At 37.2% G+C, this 24,363-nt stretch overlaps 1 protein-coding gene across 4 annotated transcripts in view; it reads left to right on the forward strand.

Annotated features, from left to right (window-relative positions):
- RAP1GDS1 (Rap1 GTPase-GDP dissociation stimulator 1) overlaps positions 1-24,363 on the forward strand; it is a 92,617-nt gene that overhangs the window by 25,993 nt on the left and 42,261 nt on the right. For 2 of the 4 annotated variants that reach the window (XM_071431664.1, XM_071431666.1), the window contains exons 2-3: positions 5,855-5,962; positions 21,228-21,350. In XM_071431664.1, coding sequence (XP_071287765.1) covers positions 5,855-5,962; positions 21,228-21,350 — 231 coding nt within the window. The remainder of the gene's footprint in view (positions 1-5,854; positions 5,963-21,227; positions 21,351-24,363) is intronic. The other 2 variants (XM_071431665.1, XM_071431667.1) reach the window with 1 other exon arrangement.

The following is a 24,363-nucleotide window of genomic DNA, read 5'->3' on the forward strand; positions in this document are numbered from 1 at the left end:
GAAGCCCCATGTCAGAAGAACAGATGCAGAAGCAAGAGGATAAATGAAAGAGTAACAAGTCTCTAAGACCAGATGGCATATATCTAAGATTCAGAAAGTGTTTAAGAATGAAGCAGCTGAACTGCTGTCAAAAATAGACACTCTCATTAAAATTAGTTACTATGCTAGAAAAGTAGAGCAAATGTACCTAAGTAAAAAACAGGTTGCAGAAGGAACCCTGCAGTTAATGATCCATCATTATATCCCTGGAACTAGAAAATTTGTTGGGAAAAAAGCATTAACCCACCTCAATGAACATGGTAAGACAGAAACTAACAGGGCTTCAGTTCTAAAAAAAAAAAGTTCTTACCTGATTAAGATGTTGGTCTTGTATGTCTGTACAGGTCTTCTGGCATTACTAATAAAAAACTAATTCTTCACTGCTGCCCTCTGACAGAATATAGGTACCTCCTGATTAGATGCCAGGTTTAAAAATTTTGTGGATGGGCTAGGAGCAAGGGGTTGTCTCTAATGATGGGTTTGGGTGGTTTGGCAGAAAATATTGCACACTTGGGAGTGCTTGAGGGCAGCTGCTACAAAGAAAGAAGGAGATAGAGTATATTTTGGCAATGGGCTGAATGTGAGAAAAAGATTCTTCTGTCCTCAATAATCTCTGTATTTGAAGTATTTTGCCTGTGGATGTGAACATTTGTATGGGACTAGGTATCTGCTGAAAAATTACCACGAGGATGTGGTTCAGTTTATATAGGTTTGAAAGGACCCATGCTGTACATTTCTGCCAGCTTATTCAATGTCCTGGGAGCTAAAAGGTTCTCATGATTTTGCACCAGTCTTCCATTTTCTTTGGGGAAGTGGCATCTGGGGTCATTAAAGACCAAAGTTGTGCTACAGATGTCACCAGCTGCTGGGATTTCTGCTGCAAGAAGTCATTCAGGCCAAATATATAAATCTCACCGAAGCAGATTATGTATCTGATCTTTGTGTCAGGTTCTCAAATAATATCACATCAGAATACACTTTTCATCAAAAACTCTGGTGAGCCTGGGCTGCATTTCCCCTATGGGTTAGTTTGGACTGAAAGTCTAGTAAGTTCAGGTATGTACAAGAACATGAAGTATTAGCAGTCTAGCCCATGTGCATGTATGTGCTTACATTTTTAAGAGATTTATGCCATTATAACACAAGGAGACCCATAAAATGGCACCATTCCTTCTGCTCAATTTTGATGTCTCATTGTTTCCTGAGAGGCAGTGGAACAGACTCAGAAGGCTCTGATGTTAATACAGCCACCTGTAATAGCAGAACTGCTGGAACTTGTTTTTTTATCTGATCAGCATGTTTCAGTATATCCCATTTCAATATCTATTAATTTTGAATTCCTTATTTGTTAAGTTGCATGTATAATGCAATAGTCTCTTTAATAACAACATTCACATCTATGAAGTGTCAACCAAAAGATACAGTCAATATTAATTATATGTTCAAAATCCTTATTTTGTAGAGAAAATATCTCTACTGGATAAAATGTTATATGAAAAACAAGCAGTCCAGACAAAAGCTGACCATCTAAATACTCAGCTAAGACATTCTACATACTTTATTAACATCAGTCTTGGAATGGGGTTTTTCCTGTGATTTGGGTGAAGATGCCATGGACTCAGAGCAAAATTGGCAAGTTGGTTCTTACCCACAGAAGCTACATTACTAGAAAGACTATTGGGTACCTTTTCAAACTCTTTGCAGTCTAACCAGCACTCCTGAGGCCCTGACCCTAAACAAAGCTGATGAACTACCAAATTTTTACTAGATGAAAGAACAGTTCTTTTGTATAAAACAAGTCAGTGACTGCAAACAGGAGTGAGTCACAGAAAAGCTCTTAAAAAAATGATTACAGTGAAGTGAAATGGAATAATAAAACATTCACTAATGTTACTTTCTGACTAGTTTTCCCTGTAGAAATGCCTGCACAAGAGATAGCAAAAGGTTGCAAGAGATAGTAGTAATACCATGCTACCAAAAAGCAATGTGGGTAATCAAAGAATTTAAACTGCTTCATTTTTTATGAGCGTTTGTGCAGGAGTAGTTATCGGGGAAAACAAAATGTAACCGTAGGTGGAATGGGCCAGACAGGTCTGACAGCTCTTGGCAGACTCCACTTGCTAACTTATCAGTTTGTAACATTAGGATACACAGGATTAAGGTGCGTGGGAATCAGAGCTTCTTGTCCAGATAAGATAACTTGTTTTCTGAAAGCAATACAGTAAGCAGATATCAGAGACTCCCTGTGCTTAGGGTCATCAACAAAATAGTTGATACTTGTATTAAATGTTAGACTTCATGCCACACATATTCACAACATGATACCACATTGTTGACCAGCTGTACCACAGGGAACATCACTAGCCAATTTTTTCAGCCATCCTAATCTTGCACCCTTAGATCTTCCTAATGTGAGCTTCACACAACTTGCATGTTGACGCAATGTACCAAGTCACGTTTCTCTGATACTCAGCCAAAAAGATTCCTTATATTGCTTTTATTTGATGGGGTTTTATTGCTGACATTCTGATCAGCCTATGCAGCAACAAGGCTAATAGAAACAGCTTCTATAGAAGGAGAGGAGGAAACACAAAAGTAAGCAGGAGATGATCACAAGAAAACAACAGGGGTTTTGTACTTGGAAAAAAAGCATTTGCAGCTTCTTCCCTAAACAATGGGTTTGGGGCAACAGTGAAACAGCAGGAGTTGGGAAGCCTTGTGTGATTATATGGTGAGAGCCCTCTGGAGCACTACAGCACTTCTCTCTGAATATCCCTGTCAGTCTCATCTCAGACTGTAAGGGTTTGTTCTTTTCAGGACAACAAAAGAAAAAACATTTATAAAATAACAAAACCTCTGAATCTGTTGATCAGTTCCCACATGGCCAAGACTCCTGGGTTTCAAAAGTAACTGTCTCTTTCAAGATATCAACTCAGTTTAGAAAGGAGATGGACTAGGACAGAAAGAACCAAAGCAAACAAATAAGTTCTTTCTTGAAGGATGGTTTCTTCCCTCTGTGCTCTTGGTGTTGTGGCATTGGGTCAAGAGATCTCTTGTCTCTACAGTATTCCTATTATATTTTCTTCTTTAATACAGAGTGATTAAGTGTCAAGCTGCAAGAAATTTAGAGTTGTAGGCTTATTAGAAAATCAAGGATTATTGTAATTTATTTTAGAAGCACACTTGATGCATATGGTTTCTAAATTAATCTCTCCTGTTCTGTTATTTTAAAAATACTCACAGCATCCAAGTATACCTAGTGGAAGGGTAATTTGGCACACAGTGCAACATTGTTTCATAAGATATTTTAAAAGTAGTATGGTCACAAGTGCCCATTGATACTTGAACTTTGTCTAAAGTTGCTGTTAAATGTCCAGGTATGTCAGTGGGATGTGCACATGCTTGGTACCATGAAAAATTGATTTCTTTGTCCTAGGGAATGAAATATTTGGATAGTCACATTTGAACAATTTTGCCCAAAATGCATACTTTTGCATATCATCTGTAATTGTGTAGTATTAAAATAGTGGACTTTCCCCAGAAAAACTTTACGTGGCACTGAGCAGAAAGGAGTGGTAGGAAAAAAGACTGGGCAGACTTCTAACTCTATTGCAGGTTTTGATGTGGAATGGAGTGAAAGAAAGAACAAGTATTTTATATAAAGCACTCATCTCCGCACAGAAAAAATAATAAGTGGATCTTGTGATTTATTGAGCACAAGTGAAGTAGAAGAGGCTGTAAGAGAGAAATAAAATCTGTGTGTGCTCTCTGACAATAGTCTGCAAAATCTGGTGTGACAGTGAATTTCTTATCTTTGCATTTTCTTCTTCCCCAGACTATAGGAACACTTGTTTTTCATATATATAGTAGATTGAGTCTTCTTATTGTAAATGTTGCTATAGCTTCAAAGTTAAGTGTGTGAATATACAAGGAGATGAGATGCCTGTAAGGAAGGAAGAGAATTAGTGCTATGTTAGCAGAAAACTGAAGAGAAGAATATGAGAAGGAGGCAGGTGAAGAAGGTATGAGAGGAGGTGGAGTGCACAATGTAAAATTGTAGTGCTGGGGCTAGTCGTTGATAAATTGTGTCTTTTGACAAATTCTAGTGGTATAGAATAATGAATTTAAACAATGAGACTTTGCAGTGCATGTTCAACTTTCCTGTTGGCTAAAGGTGATTCAAGAAAAGTGCTATGGTAAGCCTGCTAGAGAGGAATGTGAGTATGAGAGGAAATCAAATTTAGGGGTTTTTTTCCCAGTTAGCTTGTTCCAGAAGGTGGGAGTTCAGCATAGTGAGGAGGTGGTAGGGAGGAAGGTTTTTAAGATCTTGAGGAGCCACAACCAAGTGTGGTTGCATTAAGGAGTACTGACACTCCTGGCTATAGTGTTGCTAAGAACATGTTCATTATGAATAGACAAAATAACTGCCTGATCATAGAAACAAATAAGCATTTTCATATATAAATACTGAACACTTTAGAAAGTTAAGTATCTCACCTTTATCTGTATGAAATATTGAACTACAAAAGCATATGCTAATGAAAATTGGAGGTGGAACAAAAGCCACAGCTTTGGCTGAGAATCAAAGCAGCTCCATCAGTGAGATTCCACCCTTTTCATGGGATGCCTGCTGTGTCTTCACTCTTTTCCTTTGCACCATGCCATACATAGGCAAGTGAAGAGGAGGCAGAGCACAGCAGGTGCCAGCTCACCTGTCAAGGAGGCTTCCTACGCTGGTGGGAAGCTCCAAGCAGCACTGGCTGCTAGTCAGGCTCAGAAGATAGCAGTGATGCACTGAAAAGAAACTGCACCTATGCCTGGGTCAGGCTTGGGTCAAGGCTCGAGTCAAGGCTCTTGGTCAGCCACTGGGACCAAGAGATAGTGAAACACTATTTAACATTATTTGTTTTGAGTAACACTTTCTGCTTGCTGTCAGAGTTGGCATGGAAACTGAATCAGCACCCGTTTTTCAAAGAATAGTCCATTCAGAGAGAGGTTAGTCATCAGTGGGCTTACCAGAGGCTCAGCTGCAGCTGCAGCCTTAAACCTTGCTCATGAAAGGATAGAATCCTCAAAATGGTAACAGTCATACTACCCCAACCGTTACTGGGCAAATAGGTGTCTTTTGAGAATGATGTAATCTCATTTGCATTTGGGTGGTGGTGGGTTTTTTTAAAGAGGGAAGAGTTAATTATCTGAAATCCACAACAGAGCTTTCTTATTTCGAGAAGATGCCATCTGTTTTTATGGATCAGTTGAATTTAAAGAGTTAACACACTTACTATAAACAATGTTGCTTGTAACGCTGTGGTGGAAAGGGGCATAATTCTCAAAAGGCTCTAAGCTTAGCACTAGGCATCTGTGAATAGTCAAGATGGAAGCCTACACAGCATGCAGAAATTGGCATTTTCAATTACTTTGCCTCTATTGATGAAGAGGATCAAGATATGCTTATTTCTATTCTATTTTGTTCCCACACACAAGAGGAGAAGCAAAGAAACAGCTGCTGGTTTTCTGTACCAGCAAGGCTGAGAAAATACTGATAGATAAATTGCTGTTCAGTGGCATTTCATAAAGCCATGTCACCTGCTGTGACATCCTGTTCTCTGATGCAAAATGATAAATGTATATATAAATTTGAAAAGTTTCATTTCATCTATAACCTTTGCCTCCTGGCTTTTTGTATCCTCAGAATACAGACCATGCATGTCTTCTTCATTGATACAGGAACTGTTTACACTATTTACATTCAAGACTATAGTGCTGTTAACAAATTGATGAGGACACTTCTTTTTCCTTTGTGTTTATCAAACAGATAATTTAAGTGAAGCCCTGAAAAAGCTGAAGATAACATCCACTGACAGCACAGCAGATAGCTTGGAGGGATGCTTGGACTGTCTGCTTCAGGCTCTGGCACAAAACAGTAAGTTGTATGGGCCTTTCAAATTTTATATCATATGAGATCAGTGAATTAAAATGTGGCAGAAAGACTGACTCAGGCAGTAGGCTGCTAGATTGGCTCTATTGAATTTTGGGGGGTTTTAACCCGTATGTCTGTAACGTTCCAGTAGCAACGAAGACAGTGACAGGTAAATACCTGAATATTTGGAACAGCTGTAGACCATTCCTTTCTCCACAGTGAGGTAGAACAGTTACATTTTTAATTGATCATTCAAGAAAAAAAAGAAGAGAGATGGAGAAATAAGCCTCATAAGATGGGGAAAAGGATAAGGGAGCTGCTTGCTAATTCTGACTGAAAGAGCATAGTTTCCTATTTGTAATGTATTTCTCCTCAGACTTCTGGTCACAGATTTCTTAATTCCAAGAGTTTCAATTAGCAGAATTAGGTTGTATATCCAAGGACAGTCCAAGTTTGATATGTAGTATGTAACAAAAATAATATCAGAATGGAACAAGATGTCATTTTCACCAAAAACTTTAGAATGCTTGCCCCCACTCCCAGCAGACAGAAAGGGAAGGTAATGAAGATGACAGTTTATAAGACTTTCCTGAATTACCTTTCTTAATGCTTCAGATTGTGGCAGAAGAAAAATATATGTACAATTTCAGGTTGAAAAACTTTTCAGTATAGGTACAAGCCGCAATTAAAGCTTTTTTTTTTAAAAAAGAGTTATCCCTCTGGAAATATCAATACGCTCAAAAGTACAAACTATTGATAAGTCTTGTTTTTTTCACATGATGGTATTCTACAAATCAAAGCCTCTTGGATTAATTGGTGTAAAATACTTGATGAGTATTTTCACAACTGAATATAAGCATCAGCCAGATCAAGTCAAAAATTGATTATAACAGCGTCTGCATTTAATAGTAGTCCATTTTTAATTCTCACTATTTTAGAATGAGATTATCAGCCAGAAAGTAATAAAATCTTTAAGGTTTAGATCAATCATTTTTTGAAGGTTCTGGATTTATTTATAAGGTATATCCAATACTTTAATCCAACCTCCAATTGGATTTACTTCCACTATTTTTAAGCCTAATACTTAAACAATAAGTACTAAAGAGAAGATCATATGAAAAGTGACAACTTACTACTCATGTAAATAGCAGAGTTTGCTATTTTGTCTATGAAGGTCACATAGTTGTGTCAGAGAACAAGTCTGGCAGATGCAAAATAATTTTACTAATGTACAGCAAACTTACTGATACTTCCTTGCAACCAGACTGTTCTGTCTCAGTCTAGTGTTTTGCTCTTCTTTCCAAAATCTTTTCTCTTCTAGATTTGTAGCTGCCAGATCAGATAAACAGATTATTAGGATTTTGACCTCTCTCTTTGGGGTAGTTCTAGAAAATTTATTCTCTCCATAATTTCCCATGCTCTTTGTGTGTAAGTCAGTGACATGGATACAGCCCTGCTGAGCTGCCCCCTATGATACACATCTCCATATATTTGCATTTGCCCAAGACTGAGGACAACTGAAATAATGCACTGAAAATTAGATATGGGTCAGATAGGAGAGGTTTTTTAAACAGCTTGCTGGTAATTTAGGAACCAGTATATCAATTCTGTTTCAAGGGAACTGGACACTTCCATAGCTAAGTTTTGCCAAGTCTCATTGGACGATGGGCTTTTGTTATCAAGGTTGTCTGATGATTTGGGGAACAGACTTCTGGCTTGAGATAATTTTATGAGAACAGCAGTACGTTCAAATGACTTCAGAGACTGAGGTAAATTGCATATAATGGATTGATTCAACAAATAGACACAGAATCAGCTTTCTAAATGCTTTCTCACACCTCTCATCCATCCAGTTAACATCTTAATATGGATTTGGCTGATTGATTTTTAATGATAGTCATTAAAATAGTCATTAATGATAGCCATTATCATATATAAAATACCTAGTTATGAGAGACACACTGTACCTCTGTGTCTGTGTATAAATTATTACACAATAATGATGAGAAATCAAATTGTTTATATAAAAGTACATGTTAATTGTTATGCAGAAATCATTTAAATAATATTTTGCAAAGTTATTCTGCTCTTGTTTAGTATATTTCCATGTGTATGATTAAATTAATGAAGAATACATTTATATTATAGTTCAGTAAATCATCATAGTAATGTGAGATAAACAACTGTTGGAAGTTCATGGTAGTATTGTTAATCACAGAAGTTAAAGTTTTATTCACTGCTTTAAAACTTGGAGATAAAAATATTATTTTATCTTATATAAAATTTAGTACATTACTAATATGCTAATGCAACCCACTCCCATCTACTGCCAGCCAAAATCAGTAGTTAAACCCAATGATACTACAACAAATTGAGATTTTCAGTAAAGGACAACTTCAGTTTTGCATAGTGCATGTACACATTAATGTTTTAATGACCTTTACACCACTATCTATTGGTATATGCATGCATAGGTTTGTGGCTGCTGCAGAATGTTAAATTCCTGTAAGTTTAATATTCTGTAAATTCCAGGATGTTAAAGTCTGTAAGAGTACAGTGAAAATTATAGTTCCATTTATTTTGCATACAATCTTTATGTTTTCATTATGCTTCTCATATCTTCTACTGTCTACTATCTATCATTACCTACTTCTCAAATTCTCTACTTTCTATAGAAAGAGAAGAAAAGTTATGATGAATTTAGTAACTTTTCATTTCTTTCTATGTAATCTGCTGTGTTTTCTTTCGTTTTTCATTCTCATTTCCAAAACTGATCTGTTGATAATCCTAGACATGTGTAATGCCCTGGAACATGATACCTCCTGCCTGACTTTGGGAGCTATTCTGCCATTTGTCACAGCAGTCAAATTAAGGTGCATGCACACACACATATGCTATACTACAGAAGGGTGAGTCAGATACTCAGCTGAATGTGATAACTGCTGGTAAATATTTGGCAAGCCAAATTCAAATTGTTTTAACTACAGTTTGTCTAGGAGAAACTTGCATAGCTCTTCACATCTGAGACCTAGGTCTGAAAATCCTGCACAGATGGTTTCCTCAGGAGACATTGTTTTGAAATATATATATTCCTATTTATGCAGATATTTTAGTCCTTGTCTGTCACCAGCACTTCTTTCTGAGGCCAGTCACATATGGTCTATTGTGGCACTAGAGAAAACTGAGGGGGTTTTTTAAAGATGAAAGAATGAAAGAGGCAACAATGACAGAAGAATGAGACATAAATATGCATTCGAAATGCTTTAGAATAATGACATACCTCATTTTGTGTGGAGTTCCTTCAGCATTCCCAGTGAAGTTAACTAGCATTTCTGGGGACTTGGAAGCCATAAAGTTGCAGTAACATAAGTCAAGATTCACAGGTAAGGTAAGAGTTGCTTTCACCTCTGTGGAGATACCTCATTTGCATAAGCTGAGATTCTGTCCTCAGTATCTCTTCTGAAAGAAAAACACAAATATTTGATCTCTGTCCCCCTGCAAGCACTCACCATCTGCTAAACTTCCCATAATTCAGATTTTTAAGGAAAGCCTGAGGTACATGATCCATAAGCATTATTAGCGGCAAAAAAACAGAGCCAGCCATACACTAAATGAATTACTGGCTTATATTCAATCAAGAGGTGAAAGTTATGTATTACATGTGTTTTCTTTTAACAACTATCCATTAAAACAAGTTACTTCATTGTCTGCTCCATATAATCTGGATTGGTTCTATACAGACATGGATTGACGTGTCATTGTCTAGAAAGAATTTTGCTGATCTAGAAGCAGACTGTTTACAGTGACATGAAGTGTAGAATGGTCATAACAACCAAAAAAGGCACAAACCTCCTCAAAAGTATGAGTAAGACATGTACTGAAGAAAATTAATTTGAAAGATCATATACTTACTTTCTGGAATGAAGTAAGTAAAGTATAATTGCTTTATTCTGTATCTTGCACCCAAGGAAAATATGGGTATGTACTACTATTGGATATTTGGAACAATTGGTTAATTGTCTTGTATAAGGAATTACAGGAGAAAACAATACTGGCCATTATATTCAGCCAGCATATACAAATTTATACTTGTTTAGAGCCATTTCATAAATACTATGCCTATCAAAAAAGTGCATTTATCCTAAGATCTCTAAATAAATGTCCACAAGAAAGGACTGCCTGAGAGAAGGAAAGCAAAAAGGAAATAGAGAAACTTTTAAATAGCAGGCTCTCTGGGACATAATTATTGCAGTAACAACAAAAAAAGTTACTGCTAGTCCAGACATGCTGTGTTTCAGATACAAGAAGTTACAGCAGACATAAATAACCCAGTTTGGATAAATGAGAAGTCTGAAAAATCTGCTGAGAATGTTATTTTTGGCTCTGCTGTACTCAGCGTAAGAGGCTGAAAATGCCCACTAATCCCAGCTTTCAGCACCTGGCTCTGAAAATGTCTGACATGTAGCTGAATTGGAAAGGCTGGCACATGCATTAGAAATATTTTTTTACATACACTTTTTAGAAGATTAAGAATATGAGTTTACATGTTTGTGTGAAAAAATGGTTAAAGCAAAATCACAACAATAAAGATAAGCTTACATGAGAGGGCAAGGCCTTAGTTTTGAAAAGGATTTAGAAATATTGGAAATATTTGAAATAATGCACTTTACCTTAAAGATGTGGCTGACTAAGATGCCTTATTTTCTACTTGTTGAGCTTTGCTGATGACTGGTAACTCAAGGAACCATCACATGACAAATGAAAATTTTTAATTCATGCTTGAAACTGGAAATCTCAGCATTATTCAAAGGCTAATTCTAATGGCTTAGAAGCTATTTTTCTTCCCATAATGTACACAGTTTCATAATAGTATTTTGCTTTGCCCCAGAATATATATGCTGGATCCATGCTTTGATTAGAATATACTGGCTGTGTTGTATCAGGGAAAATAACATTGTTACAAATTACCTGAGCAATTTCTAGTAAGCTTTTGCCATCATTTCCTGCTGTTCCAGCCTGTAGGGACCATGGGCTTATCTCTCCTACCTAAATCTTCTTGTTCAGGTTTTCTCTTGGGAGTCACCAGTGAGTTTTCTGAAATGGGTTTGTTCCTATTTGATGGCATCCCAGAGGAGGATGTGTTGGCATCTGGAGTGCTTAAGAAAATCTTGAATATCTGGAGACACAGCAGATTCCTCACATTCTTTTGGCAGTGGTGAAACTTTTCATTGAATGCCCTAAAACTTTGGTAGGCACCTGCTCTAACAGGCATCTGGTTTTCTCTCTTTAATTATTTTGGTGGATTTCCAGTTCTCACAACCATATGTTTACACAGAGGTTACATTTCAGTTGGAAATTCATTTTATTCTGTTCTTCATAGCTGTGGCTTCCATATGTTGTTGAATTTAGTTAATACTTAGGCTTCCTATATTTGATGTTCGTTTTTCTGATCTTCACTGGCCATAGAAAATGGAACAGTTCCTCTACTGGAGCAGAAAAATTATGAAGAATGAGAATTTTGTAATTCTGTAATTCAGAGCTCAACTAAAAAACCCTGAAATTTTAAAGTTTATTATTCTTGCTATTAATTTGTTGATATTATTATTTATTAATATTAATATGTATTAATATTAATAAATATTAATACCTTACTGTTGTGTGTTATATATTATTATTAATGTGTGTTGTTGTTATTATTAATTAATAACCTTTAAATTGTAAAAGAAAAAAATCAAGACATACCTATTTTTTATCTATTTACCTCTTTTTTTTGGACATTCTTGATAGTTCTGTGTACACACTCTTTTATTTATTCATTGCAGAGTCAGGTAGGCAGCTGTCTGCTTAACTTGAACACTAAGTGCCATCTGATTTCAGTGAAGACTTATTCCTCTTTAGTACACAGAGGATTAAGAAACAGTCATTTCATCTTTTGTTTCCACAGTCCTCTACATTAGCATGAAAATATCTATCTTCCTGCCCCAAACATAGAAAAAATTAAGTTGTAGAACCTTTTGTCATAGCAGAGTTATTCTAAGGCACAAACAACTAAAATCACTTTCATTTTTTCCTATTGGCTAAACATCTTGAGCTTTCTCTGTTCCCTTTTGTGGAACAGAGCATGGAGAAAAAGCTCCACATTTCAGAGCATGCTCAAGCAAGCATATTCTTAAACATCAGCACACTAATCTTTCTCTGTTTTGGAGAAATTGTATGAACAGAATAAGAGTAAAATGATGCGACTGTTGTTTCATGCAGATTGTGGCCAACAAACAATGCTTTCCTGATTGTGAATGCTTGCACACTATTAAAGCTTAAAACAATAACTGTCTATAGGCCCTATTCTGACCACAGTTGTTTTGTATAAATAAAAAAAGAGCTTTGAGCATCCCTGTAGATTCAGCACACTTTACATGAAAGCTGTGACAAGGCAGTGCATAAGCACATCAAGAGAGCTTAGCACAACCAAGGGGGTAGGCAGTGGTACTAATTGGATTAGTGGCCTTAAAACAACTGATAACTAGTAGAATTAAGTTCACTGACAAATAGCATTTCCCTGCTTTCTTATTCCTCTTTGATCTTTAGCATCTCCCTTTCTTCTTAGCAGCAGTCTCCCTTCCAGGAGGATTTTGATCCTCCTTGGGTGTGCCTCCAGTGATCCCTGGTATATGTCTCCCAGCTGTGATCTTGGAAGGAGAAGGAGGCCACCTGGTGCCTTAAGTTTTAGCTTCCATATTTTTCAGATTCTGTGCTGCCTAGGTTTGTAACTCTGAACTTCATGTTAAGTGTTGATAAGTTGTCTTCACAGGGTAGGTAGACAGAAAAATCCTTTTCCAACCTGAGAACCAAGGACAACCATTGCAAGCCTCAAGCCCAAGAGCATAAACAACAATGAATTGAAGAGAGCGAGCAGGGAGCTTCATGACCTGAAGCTATAATTGGACAATTAACCCCAATATGCAAATGGACCAGAACTTATAAAAGTGTGGGACCTTGTGATCAGTCGTCCATTTTGCTTGACCATTTTGGGTCCATCTTGGGTGTAGCCCTGGCCAGACTCTTCTACTGCCCAAGGTACATCCTTTAAGGCCTTTTAATAAACACCTACTTTATTCTTTAACTCTGTTCAGCCTCTGTTCTAGGTCAGCCTCTGTAGGCATCACACCCATGGATGTATACTCAGACCCAGCAGGCACAGACCTGCATGTTAGTCCTGACATGTAAATGTCTCAGCTTGAACATTCAAACAAGCAACAGACATTTATGGTGTTATCCATGAAGAGGAAATATGCAGATGAAAGCTACAACATCCTCCTCCAACAAGATAAAAACTAAACAGTATCATTGCTGACTGTCTCCTGAAATTTATAGTTCTCTGCTGAGATTAAAGTGTTCTTTAGGTAGATGGTGTCCTTGGCCTATGGCAAAGATTTTAGGACTTTATTATTATTCCTACTCTGTCTTGGAAACTACAAAAATATTAAGAGCAGCACTAAGGCATCATAGTACCTTGTAGGATTTGGTTTTTTACATATTGAAGACATGAACTAGTGTCTGTTCAGATACTACTAAACCTTGATTCAGCATCTTTGGAATTCAGTGGAGTGGGCATAATGCATTTAACATCTATTCAAACCAAGGGAGGGAGAGGGAGTAGAAATGAAAAAGGAAGAAATGAAACTAAATGGATGAGTAAGAGGGAATACAGTGGAACCTAAGATTTTTATTTTAGTGGAAGAAGAGAAATGGCAGAAGGTGGAAACAGATATGAAGATAAAATTTTTGAGGAAAAAAAAAAGCAAAACCAAGCTAAATGCATGTACCTGAGTGGCTGGTAGGAAGCAGTCAAACCAAAACCCCACATCTCAGACTAGGAAGAATTTCTAGTCTGCTTCTGACACAGATAATCTCTTCTAACGGAGGCAGGGGTTCAAATTTAATTGGGCCAGCTCAGCCAATCAAGCCATTAATCTTACCTGCAAAGATTTCTGGTCAAATGCCTTGCTAAAATTTGGGGATCCTGATGAATATTTTTAAGAGGGAGTTTTGACTTAAATACTGTGTTATAAAGTGTTCCTTCTTTTTTCAGAAGGATGTTTGTTGCATTTTATCTCATGGACTGTTGCTTTGTCATGATATTGTACACACATAATTGTACACTCCAGAAATGTTTCCTCATTAAGAGCTGTATATAATATATTTTTACGGTATAAGTATACTAAATCAAGGTGACTGCTTTTTATTGGACTGTCTCCCAGTAAACTGGCTTACCCTAATGATACTGAATGGTAATCACTGCTGCTTAGTGGATTATATTTTACATAAATTCCCCTTAATAGTGATGTATTTAGTTTGTGCCAGACAGTTAAATGTTTATCCAAGTGTTAAATTCCAAGTGATATTCATTGAATACACAATGTGCCAAATAAAGATTAACTATTATATTTTTTTTCTTTGCAGAAGGCATTAGTGAATAGCAGTTACAGATAATAGAATTGACACATCTTTTTTTTTTTTTTTAGATTGCCTCTGTATTGCATTTTCAAAAGGCAGGCCTTTTCTTTTGCTTCTGTATTGCATTTCAAAAATGCAAAGGAAAACGCCTACCTTTCACCAAAAAAATTATATTTAGAGATCATGTAATTCACAATTTCAGGTCTGCAGTTTCATTCTTAGCTTAGCTCCAGTTCCTTATAACTTAAAAATGTGATCTTTTTAAGATTAGGTTTTCTTTAAACTACTCTGATAGCACAGCTCACTAAAAATACCAGCAGATTAAAAAATTCCTGTAGACATACTCTTTCAATAAGCAAAGGGTGGAATTTCACAGCAGGCATTTTAGCTCACTTAAGAGCACTCTTTAGAGTTTGCTTAAAAGGAACATGAAACATTTCCTGCATATAAAATTATCAGCTTTCAAATTTGATTTGATGTTAATAAACTAAATCAAATTTGGAGAAAGGGTTTTCTTCAATAGGACCAGAATTTGTCATACATTTGAAGAACTAAAGCATGAGAATACCCTTTACCCTGGGACCTCTACTAAGTTCAGTCAGTACAAGCAAGAGAGGAGACAAGGGGTAAATGTCCACGGAAGCCAAATACAAAACAAGAATATGTGAGTGTATGACATTTGTACTAAGATTCCAGGCAATAAACTTGGCAGCTGAGGCACTGACATCAAACTCTTTCAACAACCTTGCTACTGAAGTGGTTATATCCTGGAGAGGGTGAGTCAAAAAGGGGGAACAGCTTGGATAAATCTACCAGCTACATGCCAGGGCTCAATACTGGATGCTGTTCAGGAACTCAGGGGTGCCAAGCTGTCTAACTTGAATATTCTGCCTTGTCCTGTGACCTATTCATGGAAGTATATGTGCATTTCTTTTCATTGAAGGCAAAGATGTCACATGTTTTTTACTTCATTGGTACCTGCAATAGGCTATCCAATGGGTAGAATCTCATCCTGAAATTCACTTTTGTCCTTTGGATGTAGCTTTTGGAGAATTTAATCATCGGGACTCATGCAGCTAGTTGATTGATAAATCTGTCTCTCCATCTGTCCTTCCTTCCTTGTTAGAGCTGAGATTTTAATTACAAACATCTGTGTACTGTCTCTTTCTTCGTTAAAAATAGGAAGTGAAGTTGCCCTGTAGCTGCTGACAGAGACAAAACAGAGCAAACACCATGATGGAAACATTTGTACAGCTAAGGGAGAATCCTCCCTCCTTGCCTAATAGGTGTCTAATTTCAAGGATAAGTGAACAGGCAGATTTTGGGGATTTCCCATGCATGCCAAAAAGAAATCAAATGTCTTCAGTTATTTTTATACATAAATTATTATTATTATTATTATTATTATTATTATTATTATTATTATTACTACTACTACTACTACTAAAGAACTTCTTTTTCCCTATTTAAGTAACTCTTGATAATTGGAACAGACTCTTTGGTTAAGGTTTGTTAAGCAAAACCTCCTTATCAGTGGTGCATTCTTTGTTCCATGAGAGCATATAATTTGTTTTTCTGAGCTTCTTTACAACTCACTTTTTGTGCTTTTGTAGCCAGACTAAAATCTTCATTTAGTGGTTTGAAAAATGCAGTGGGAGGCTTTGGAGAGGGGGACAATGTTTCTTGAGGGAGGCTGTATATGGAGACAGCATCAATGCTTATGCTTGGTCACATGAACCTTCTTACTGTAGTGGTTAGGAGCATGTGCCAGATCAAAAGATATCCCTTGTTCCCTTCATTTTCTTCCCTTCTGCCTTCTGAAAGAGCAGATGGAAGGTTCCTTTCATGATATATGTGGTTCATTATTATTTATTCATGTGTTCATCTTTCTGATGAGAGTACATGTAGGAGGAACATTATCAAGCCAAGGTAAATTTCTGCAGTAGTTCCAGTAGGTTTATAAAACATCTTTGCAGCTACAAAGACAAGCATTTTTCAAAAGACTACATGGCAAACACAGTTTGCTTAAAGAGGACCCTCACAAAGCTGTTTATTCATAATTCTGTGGTGTGAAGCTCCACAACATGGGAATTATTACAGTGCTAGTCACCACGACTGTAGGATTACTAATAACAGTGTAACTTAGACTCATTGTTCATAGGGGATAAGGAATGGTGAGCCTACAGCTTTCTTCTGCTAGCAATGTACTGCTGAGAGACATGCCTTGCCTTTCCCTTCCCCCTTTCTGCCTTTTATTTCAGTTGAAGGTGTACAAAATAATACAGAGAGGAGAGAAGAGTGAATAGAGGGAAGTGAAATTTCAGAGGAAAGAGAGCTGAGAGGGAAAAGAGTGTAGAATTTTAATTTGAAACATATTAGATTTTTTTCCTATGATTTCTGCTACTTAATTAACCAGTCTGATAGCCATGGTACTCAGCTCTCCAGCTCTGATCTGTGGCATTAAAGATTTTCCTGCCCACACCCTTAACTATTCTGACTTCAGGCACTGCAAAAACCACAAAAAGCAAGCATATTGACATTTTAATCACTCAGCTGTGACATCAATAACATTTTGACACCACGTGATCTAACAAACCCTTTGTCTTGATATCAAGTGATACAAGGAGGCATCTAAAGCAGCAGGCTTAACCTTGGAGGGCTTTCCTCTCCAATTATGCTGTGTTAGACTGTGTGCAAAAGGGCTGCTTTTAATGCAGCATTATTACAGTCCTACAGTTTCTTTGCTTTAAGAGGAGACAGCTCTAGGTGTGGGTTGGTGTAAGCAGACTGAAAATCAGTCTTTAAAAAAAGCATTTGAAATCACAGATACATCACAGATAGCAAAAGGATTATGAGGTGTGGCACCCTAATGTCAGGCTATCTATATTGCTAGGTTTTTTCCAGACACAAATTTAATGGGTTTTAAAGGGGATGCAGTTCTGCTAAAAAGGAATGTTGGCTGTGATTTCCTTTTTGGCCAGTATAGAAACACAAGAGGAGAATATGTGGTAGAGATTTGCCTAGGTCTTTCTTGCTCCTGTAGAATTTTTACATGCTCCAACAACAATTGAAATAGCAATTTAAAAGATGACAGCTGAAATAAGTTTTCAAAATAGTTTACCCTCTAATAATTTATTAGGAAGCCCAGAATGAAACTAGCATGCAGAAGATTGATATCCTTAATAAATAATACCTCTTTAGTGCATATATACAGAGAGACAGGAAGCCAGGCAGGCTTTCTCCTGCCTCTGAAAAGAACAAATAAAGGCAAGAGTTGAGGGTTGCCTATGCTAAAGCCTCTAGCAGTTTCTAATTCTCAGCAAAACATACCTTATTTCTCCTAGAGCCAGGCAGTGGTAGGGGGGGTACCAGCCCTGTGGCAGCACTGATGTGTGGTCTCCCAGTCTCAGGTTCTGCAGAATCAAAAACAACTGATGGCTTTTACAATCATAGTGAAAATACTGCTACATAAACGTGACAATCTATTGTCCACTCAAAAGAATAACACCACACACACTTCCCTTCATTTTTGTTCCTGTGTCCCTGGATATATACATTTATACAGGACAGGTGTTACGTGAAGCTGAGCACAAAGGAGGGCCACACACAGGACTGTTCACACATGTTTTGTAAGTGAAGCAATTGTCCCATTTGGGCACTATAAGAAATGCTTATATACCTACAGCTGTGCTGAAATCATCTTCAAGACCTCCAGCTTGGTATTCTCTTCTACAGACATGCATTTTAACACTTAGTCCCTGAACTGAGTGTACAGTTGACTCTGCAGACAAGCAAAGGGTGGTTGAAGATCTTTGTTTAGACTTCAGAGGGCATCCCCGTGCATTATTTGCCTGTCAAGTCTTCCTCCTTTAAAAGAATATAAAAAATACTGAGCAAAATTGCTATATTTAACAAGGCAATTTTAGGTTTATAAATAAGATGTCTTGTTCCAATTAAAATACCCTTCCTTGTTTAAGCATTTCAAAACTCCAGAAAGATTGTTTCCTGTAACAAAAATATATCTGCTAATAACATGTGACTTGTGAAATTAATTTGTATATTACAGCACATTCTTTTTTTTTCCCAACTTCTTTATTAGAACTTTAATATGATGAACACAAAATCCCTGGGAAAAAATGGAGGGTTTTTTTTGCAGATACTAAACAGAGTAATGTACACGAGGATGGAAGAGTAATTTTCCTGGCACATTCTCTTCAGATGCCTTATATGGAAGATCTACTATAAACTACTTGCAAAGATTTAGTGTCATACTGTCATCTCTCTATTTTGAAACTGAATTAATTTTTATATTACACCAAGTGTAAATTGCATGTGTTCTGCAGAGGAAGAGCAGTGCTTACATAGACTTGGAGTAGACAAGCTGAAGCACCCTGTGGCATTTTTTACACCTAAGGCAATTCCTGGCAAAAATGCCTCAGAGAGCACTGTGGGCTGTTAGTAGTAATTCTTCTGCCTGATGCCAGAGTAATGTGCTTTTCCTCAAAATAATCATGCTTGAGCACTCACCCAGGGTAGAGTAGAGGTAGGGTGTTCTGCACTCACTGCTGGTCTAATTAATCCATCTTCCCTCTTTTATGACTAGCAAAAGTTTGGCATTGATACCCAACTGACTAACAAGAAACATTAGGATTTTGGTTTGAAGGGATGAGTGAGTATATGTAGGTGTGCCTCCCCTACTGCTTCAGAGTAGGAATAAGTCACTGGTCAGTTTTCATCTGTGTGATCCCAGGTAATTGATTTCCCAGTTTCTGAGAGGTCTGTTAGGCCTGTGCTTTTATGGTGCTCACTTGCTTTTCTTAATAAAATAAATCAGGGTGTATCTGCTGCACACAACTTGCCTGGAGAAGCATTTAATTTTATTTCCCCACTTCTTGCAGGATATATTTAGTTTTACTTATGTAATTTATGCTTTGCACAGTAATGAGTCCATCAAACTACAGACCAAGAAAATAGGACTGGATACTGTATATCTCAGAAACATGACAGGAGAAAATGCATTAATGTCTTCTGCCTACTAAAACACATTCACACATATCCATATTTTGCATTTTGAATTCTGTACTTCAAGTTTTGAACTTAAGGGAGAGAGAAGCTCTTCCTTAACAGACATCTAAGATGTCTGGACTAGTCTTTAGTCCTGATATGACTTTTCTGAATTTAGACTTTCATTTTGCGTGCCTATATCCACTGGAAAATATTGCTACTAAGTATATGCTACATGTCAGAGTTTATAAGAGCTTTCAAATAAGCCATAAGCTCCTTTACATTTTATCTTCTGAGAGGTTTTTTTCAGGGTATTTCAAAAATTGCAGTTAACTGGATTGCAAGCAGGTTAATAATAATTAGCACTTACATTATGCATGAGATGCTGAGATTACTCTTTACTGATGCCTAATCTGTTTATATCAGATGTCATGACTGACATACTGTAGCTGAGTGGTCCTAGCCAAACACCAACATCCCAAATTAGAATTATATACAGAAATGGGAGGCATAACTGCAGTCCAGACTACAAGTTCTCTGTTTTCAGTCTGTTTTCTGTCATGTAGACATAAGCAGCTCTCGACACTGAAGCATGTACATACACTGTGCAAGCCACAAAACCCATGGGAGTCACCTCTGCCAGGCTTGTGCTGGCTTCTGTTCAGGGGCAGCTTGAGTGGATCTCTCCCAGTCTCAGAGGCAGCAGAGTGGTCCTGGGGCTGCCACAAATCAAATTCAATTGCAGTTCTGAGAGTGGGGAAAGGAAAGAAGAGAAGAGGGAGGGTGGCATGTTATTATAAATTTACAGGTGAAGCACAGCCAAAGAGTGGTTGCATACAGCATTTAGATGGATTTGTTTTGCTTTGCAAAAGTCATCAATTGGAGCATCTGTAAACTCTGAAGAATGCAAATAACTTCCCTTATAAATGGCTTAAGAAGTCATGGTGCTTTCTAAAATGATAGCTGCTATCTAGTTGTACTGTGTGTCACACTAATAGGCCACGTATCACACTCAAATAGGCCATTTTTAAAAGCGTTAGCAAAATATGTCATAGCATCTAGTAGCTTCTCTTTAACTGCAGTTGAATAAAGTTGTTTTTCAGTTTGTTACAGAGCATTGCTGTTGGCCAGCAATATTAGGTGGGCCCCTGTTAGGGAGCAGCTGCACAATTCCTCTTACTACATACAGAAAGGGGAAAGCTTTTGTCACAAATCTTTGATACCAACTACAGGAAATCAGTGTTTTTCCCTTTCCCTTCCACTGAGTCTATACTGGAGCCACTCAGAAACAGACTAACATAGAAGATATTTTAGTGAGTGTAAGAGGAGTCTACAACCAGGATCATCTTAGCTCTCCCTCTTCTCCAGTTTCTGATTCCTACATTGCATTAAGCTGTACCCTAAACTGTAAGAGCTTTCCCCATCATTCCTTGAACATTTCCAATAATTCATCTCTTCAAAGAGTCATTCCTTGACTTTTACATAATCCCTTTACCTGCTGCATGTCACTTTATGACCTTTACTCTTACAGTCTCTCCAGTATTTTCCCCATGTAAGCATGAGTATGTATCTGTATATATTTACATAGCAGTCACCTTATAAAGGTCAATTGATTAGAAATGGCAAAGTATTAAGTTCTATGAGTACATCAGATAAAACAAGTATGGTAAGTGAACTAACAGTTGGCTTCTTACATGGGAAATAATGGCTATCATAATAACTTTTGAGAAGACTTCCCTTCTGCTTTCCTTTCTGTTCTTCCCCAAAGCAATTTGATGTACAAGTCATTTTTGTGTGATGTGTTTTTCAGATATGGAGACAAGTGAAAAAATCCAGAAAAGTGGAGTTCTTCAGGTGTTCGCGAGTCTGTTGATGCCACAATCTTCCTGCACAGCAAAAGTAGCTAACATCATAGCAGAAGTAGCCAGAAATGGTGAGGTTTTCTACAAGAACTTTTCTGCTGGAACATCTTCAGTTTTTCACCTCACTTGTCAGTATGTTTTACTTCATTTATGTTTTTCATTTTATAGATTAGACACCTTTCATGTCCCTCCCTTTCACTCTTTTTGTTTTGTCTAATTTTTTTTCTGTACTTTTTAATACAATCAGAACAGCAGTTGGCTGCTGGAATTTCTCTTACTTTCATTCTGTTTAGTTTTTGAGACAGTAATGTAATTTATTGGACAGAAATAGCTGACCACTGATGAAATGCATTTCTATATGCAAAGCATGTAGAAAAAGAGACGTGCACAATGTGTACAGCCAGTTGTGCATAGGGTTATAGCAGCAGCATCTATACAAGTGGTTAAGGGACAGTAGATAATTTCTTTGGTCTGAGATTTGTCCTAAGATTATAACCCTTATGAGTCTTTGATACCACATTGAAACCAATTAGTCCTGCCTGAAGAGCATTTTATGTGTTAGAGTCCAAAGTCCCAGATAAGAATCAGCTCCATTTTGGTATGTATTATATACATAGACTACATAATACAACATCAGAGGTAATCAAAAAACTATTTCAATTTTTCTTTAGACAGGATTATCTTGCTCACCCAATACCTGTGTATATTCAGCCCAAAAGAATGGCCTCATACCTGCAAGCAGACACTATGGGCAGACCCTGTGATGAGGGTAGAGGACATTTGTGGCTGACTTTTCTTACTCCTGGACTTGCTGCTGTCACAGCTGAAGAGGCACAGATTCCATTTTGAACTTTCTTTTACCACAGGCTAGAGAGAGAAAAGTAGACTGTTACTTACCTGCTGTCCTGGAAGCCTCATCCCTCTCCCTTTGTAAACTCTCATGTTGATGCCCCTTCAGGGAAAGGGCTACATTTTTGTTGACTACTTTCACATTCCATTTCCACCTTTTCTGAGGAATCACAAACTACAGCTTCTTACTGATACCCCAAGGTGACCTCCACCCAATTTACTGGCTTTAAGACAGAGTTATATATGGTTATTCAGAAACAACACAAATGAGAAAAGAAAAGAGATATGTTTAGTTTTTAAATGTTAAAATTATTTAGATAAAGAGGCAATAAAATAATAAAATATGTATACATAGAAATTTAAATTTAGAAATGTTTCAGAATGATAGAGATTTAGGCAAATATATCATGGGGTTTTTTCTGTACTTAGTGAATTCATAATAAGTCTTTTTAGAACAACACTGTCAACCATATGTCCTCACAGTTGGTCCTTTTAGCTCCTACCCAAGAAGGGAAAAGTTAAGAATAAAATCAATGCTCACAATAGCTAAACTGATTACTATGTATTGTTTCTGCAAAGATTCCCTTACAGAGCATTTTAGCCAGTATCTGAAATCACACATGAAATGTCTGAATAATTTCTAATGTGTCCTTTTGCCTGACAGCTTTTAAACTGATGAATTATGTACACTCTCAGAAAAGCTGGCATTTTACCTGGTTCATCATACAAAATAGCTTTTGTCTTTTCCTTAGAGTCATTAGCAGGTGTAACTGGGACCTCAGCCCAGATTAAAGTGAAGGTATTCAGAAATTATTTAAGGTCCCAGTGCTTTCAAGACTGAGATCATCTGGGTATTTCGCATTGGTTTCTAACTTCATTGAAACAGTTGCTTAAGCAGGATAGGAGAGAATACCTCATTTGAATTCTGTTGTTTTCCTTGTTTTATTGCATAAAACAAAGAGTTTAATGCTTATATTGTACCTGTTTTCAACAAACTTTAGGCCACTTTGAGAAATTTGTGTTCAATGGATCGTAGGCATTAAACTCGTTTCCTAAGTGTTCGTGTCATGCAGTACTGCCAGAACTTGGAGCAGAGACTGTGATTTTGGGTGTTACAGATACAACAGCATCTTTTCCTTCCCCACTTCTTGTTTTCCTCTTACATTCCCCTCATCTGATCATATGCATACCCATCTGATCACATCAAATCTCTCTACTTGCCTTGGCAGCTTTGTCGTGTTTCATCTTTTCACCTCTTCATGCTCTTGCTGTTTCACCTCCTCTGCTCACATGACTCTTCCTCCTCCCAGCTTGAGCTCATATTTGTTTCTTCTATTTTAAACACCCAGACATACAAAACTCCCTTTAGTCACTCATGTCTCTCTAGCTACAGCTATTTGCCTTTCAACTGTGAGCATCATGAAGGCTCAGATGAACTTGTTACATAGAGTTTCTCTCTCCACCGTAGACCTTTTAAACCCTCTTCCAAGGTTTTTAGTCTTGTCTTCTTTGCCAGATGCAGGAATGAGAGAACATCATCTTCACAGTCTTTAATACTACAACACAATTACATTTCACTTTCAAAATCTTGTCCTTCTTTTGGTTTATGTTACTCTGTTCTCAGTGGTTCTTCTCTTAAATTATTAGCGATTCTTTGCTGTTTTCTTCCAAGGATCTGCTTCACTTCTCTCCCAGTTTAGTTGAAAGCTTTTAAAGACTCTATTCTCAATTACTTTCTCATTCTTCTATTACTTCTGTGTAGTATCAGCTGCAAAAGTAGGTGCAGTTACCACATCTGTTTCACAGATCTATTTTGATACATATGGCACCGTTTCTTTTACTTCTTGCTCTTACATGACCTCGATAAATACAAGTTTGCTCAGCGATTGACCAATGATTTTGTTGCTGCAAAAGCTTCCACTCACTCCTTTTCAGCACGTGAGGAAGAACGTAAACAAACAGCAGAACAGACTGAGACCTCTCAGTATTTTGGGAGAGAACAAGTTTCATTTTCTGATACAGACTAGGAAAAAAATATCCACCTGACTTTGATGATGTAGAGACTATGGTAAGTTAGTGGGTGTAAAGGAAAGTGATGCAGGGATAGCTGAGGAACAGGGAAGTTTTTACAGGCAATTGAGAGGAAGAGGCTGAGGGAACAGAGCAGACAGAGGAAGAAACTAAATACATCTAATAAATAAACATTGCAATGAAGTTGAAAGTGGGCGATAAATA

Source organism: Agelaius tricolor, unplaced genomic scaffold (genome assembly GCF_023055355.1).
Source record: "Agelaius tricolor isolate 1412-34295 unplaced genomic scaffold, bAgeTri1.0.p SCAF_8, whole genome shotgun sequence".
Taxonomy (NCBI): Eukaryota; Metazoa; Chordata; class Aves; order Passeriformes; family Icteridae; genus Agelaius; species Agelaius tricolor.